Raw genomic sequence first — 3,761 nt, forward strand, 5'->3', positions numbered from 1 at the left:
AGGGGTACGTACCAAAACAAGGGGGTTGGCTCCCTTACGAATGTCCACTCCAGCCTCACAGTTCGAATGGATGTTGTTGTCTGCAATCAAGCCCCCTGCTGACAGGCGCAGGAATATCCCTGATGCTTTGCAATGGTGGATGTCATTCCTCAGCATGATAACCTGCAGGGAAGAGGAGAAGCACCTGCAGTTGTAGTTAGAAGGACAAGGAAGAGGACATGACCAAAGGATATAGCTCTCCCTTCTGCTGCCCCTGTGCATCTATGACCTCTCTGCTTCTGCCGCAACCTGGGGTGTGCCAGGCACACAGGCCAGCTGAAAGGAAGATCAGTGCCTGTGGACAAGTGCTGTTGGCATTATCCACTGGCATGGGTCTGCCTGGGGATGGGGACCCACAGTGCTTGGTGCTGCACAGCCAGAGCACAGATATCCTCTTGGCTTGACACAATCTCTCCGCTTGACAAAGCCCACGTTCAGGTGTGCCCAATGGCTTCATTCACTGCATTGCACTTACACATCGTCAGCAACAGCGAGCGACCACTCCCCATCCCTTCTCCACACCGCTTGTGGTACAGCAGACTTGCCCCTTCCCGGCTTGGGCAGTCCCCATTTGCATTGGCATCCTCTCCACACAGTTGGCCCCAGGCTGCTTCCTGACGTGGAGCCTCCCATGAGTCTCCCATGAAGCTTACTGGGCCAGTGTGCTACAGCACACATGCTCAGCACACAACCTGTCCATTGCCTTGCGCCTTCAGAGCAAAGATCCTGCCATTTGGGGGCAGAAATGGCCCAGCCAGCAAACTGAAACAAGTGACACCACTCATAACAACCCAGTTTCCTCTAAGCAAATAAGTAGTTAAATATTTACACAGCAGCAATCTTTAATATTTTCCAGCCAAAAAAATCATGTCTTAAATCCATGTCTTACGAGTGCTAAGAAATAATCTACAAATTGCCTTTGCGTATCCCACTTCAATGAGCAACACAGATCAGAAGGTAATTAAATTATACTTCCTTTTATTTGCTCATTCCAGAAAGGTGCTTCATTCAATCTCTTGACTAAATGTGGAGCTCAGCAGGGCTTGACAGCCACCTGTCTTCATCAGCCACGCTTGGCTGCCCAGGGAAGGGGCTACAGGAGGCGAGAAACACAGGCACCCACTCCAGCTGGGTCCCACACACCAGACCCTGGTCCAGGCTTGCCCTGCGCCGGAGGGTCCTGGCTGTGCAAGGACACTGAGCCCTTGCCAGCTCCACTGTGCTCCCACTTCACATTGCACCTTGCTCCCATCTCACAGCCAAGCATTTCACTCTCTCCCATTGCCTGATGCTCTGACACCCACCTCTCAACAAAAGCCTCTGGGCTAATTCCTAGCTGAGCAAATTCTCACTGAGAGCGGCAGCTGGGCTGGCCTCATCTCCCTCCCATTTGCTACCAGTTAAAACCAGGCTGCTGAGTGAACTGGAAGCAAACCGAGGGGAATAAAAACAGACCGTGGTCCAAAGATCTGGACCTCCTTTTGTTGCTAGCCTAACTCCCGTGAAAACAGCCCCTGAACAGCTCAGAGGCACCAAGCAGCACAGCAGAGCCACGTGAGGTGCCTCTGCTCCCTCCTGCCACCGCTCTGCATCCATGGGGCAGCCTTCAGGAGGGCACCTCTGGTACAAGTATCCCTTGGAAAGAAAGGAGCCATCCTCCACTGCCAAGAAGCAAAGCATTTCTGTTCTGCAGGGCACAGGCAGCAGCGCTCTGCAGTCCTTCTGTGGGGATTGCAGATAGGGAGCTAGCACCATCACAGCAAAGCCCTTTCCCAGAACCGGGTGGAAAAACATTCCCCTTCCTCTCCCTGCACAACACTTTTATTTGCAGTCTTTTAAAGCGATAGACTGAAAAATGGGCCCAAACCCTGGGCTGCCCCAACCAAGTGGTGGGGACGGTCTTGCTCTGCGTAGGTGGCTGGAGAAGAGCCTCCTGAGCCCCCCCAGCACCGCCAGCACTGGGGATTTTGGCAGTGTGATTCTCCCCCCAGTCCTCACCGCCACCATCCTTTCTGAAGAGGAACACAGGCACAGAGGTGGAGAACTCCAGGCAAGTGCAGGGTTAGATGATGCTGTTCTGAGGGAAAACCTCAGTTCAGCCTCCAGCACATGTCCCCAGCCAAAATCCCTCCTTCCACCCCATCTCTGCCTGCAGCAGGCACCCACCCCCGCAGGCTTTCCTGAAGCAGCCAGGACTGGCCATGGCAAGGGGCAAGACCAAGGGTTGACACCACAGTCCCCAAGTCCCTGTATCCGTGGTATGGGCTGCACTAGGAGCAGCAAAGGTGATGATAACCAGCAGCACTTTTACAGGGTGAGAGTTTAATTTACAGGTAGGGCGGGCCTGACTACACAACCCCAACATGCCACTGAGTTAATGCCTCCAATTGCAATTACAGCGTTACTGCATGCAGAAAGCAGGTGGCTGCAAGTGACCTGCCTTTTGTTTGGGCTGCTTAACCCAAGCTATGCACAAGAAAGGAGCTGGTGGAGCAGGAGGGAGAGGGAAGAGGGCTCACAGCAGTTTTCACAGCACCTTACTGTTTTGTATGCAGCGCACTGCGTAGGTCAGATCCCTGAAGATGCTTCCTTCCAGTTTTGCTTGCCCTTGTGCATAAATGAATATTCCTCCCTTCCCATCCCTGAAAAGGCACTGTCGGATGATGCAGCCTTGTAGAGAGTTAGCCAAAGACTGGGCCTCCTTGTCCTGCTGCAGCTCCTGCTGCAGAGACTTGAGCTTAAGGTCCCTCTGAAGGGCATGCAGTCTGTTGCTTTGAAGCCTGCTGTGCGTAATGTCAGCAAGTGTGTGACTTAGGCTGTGGGCTTGGTAGGGCAGTTTGTACGCAGCCTGAGCATCCTCTTCATCATCGCTGTGTAAGTCACTGTCACTGGAGTTTGAGTTGAGGGCTGGGTACTCCTCCTCCTTTGCTGCCTGCAGGTTCTCTCTGAATTCAGTGCCCTCCTGGGCCAAGCCAAGCAGGGCTTGAGCACCCACAGCAGACAGGAAGCTGCTTCGTTCTTCCCCTACAACAATCTCGCATGTTCTTACTGGTCCCAGAAGCGATTCTCCCCAGCCATCCTGCTTGGCCATGGGGCAGCCAGCTGGGTCGGGCTCCCGCATGGATGCTGTGCAGGACTTGGCCAGCACGGCCAGGTGCTTGCAGGCCCAGTTACGGTCAGAGCTCGGGCAGCCCTCCACAGTTACAGAGGCGTTCTCACTGCCGGTGAACTCACAGTTCTCCAGGACACAGAGGGCCATGCTGCGGAGGTGGATGCTGGACTGGCTGAAGGTGCAGAACTTCACCTGGCATGTCCCTGGCGCGTGGATCTGCAGCTGCCCACTTTCAAAGTTGCAATTGTCAAACTGGACGTAGCCTGAGGTTGTCTGGAGAGTAAGCACATGGTGAGATCATTGCAAAAAGCAAGAAAAAGCAGTCCTGGACATACCACAAAGTCTTTCCACAGCAAACAAGCTCACGCTTACAAACACAATATGCGTTCAGGTGTCACAGATGCAACGAGCTCACACAGGCACAGATGCAGTGCTGCAAGCTGAGTTAACAAGTATCTTGCAACAAGTGACACCTACTGATTTTCTTCCCTGCTGGCAACGTTTCCTTAACTTCCCTGCCAAGACACAGCTTTGCAGTCTCAGCAAGTCCCAGCAGTAATGCGTGGGAGCAGACAGGGCCTAGATGTGCCAAGATCACTAAACCTTAGCA

The 3,761-nt window shown here is 53.5% G+C and overlaps 1 protein-coding gene across 1 annotated transcript in view; it reads right to left on the reverse strand.

Moving 5' to 3' along the window:
* FBXO10 (F-box protein 10) overlaps nt 1–3,761 on the reverse strand; it is a 20,615-nt gene that overhangs the window by 12,716 nt on the left and 4,138 nt on the right. The window contains 2 exon segments of the mRNA XM_009321276.1: nt 13–162; nt 2,576–3,424. Of these exon segments, the coding sequence (XP_009319551.1) occupies nt 13–162; nt 2,576–3,424 (999 nt within the window).

This window comes from Pygoscelis adeliae, unplaced genomic scaffold (genome assembly GCF_000699105.1).
Source record: "Pygoscelis adeliae isolate BGI_AS28 unplaced genomic scaffold, ASM69910v1 Scaffold433, whole genome shotgun sequence".
Classification (NCBI taxonomy): Eukaryota; Metazoa; Chordata; class Aves; order Sphenisciformes; family Spheniscidae; genus Pygoscelis; species Pygoscelis adeliae.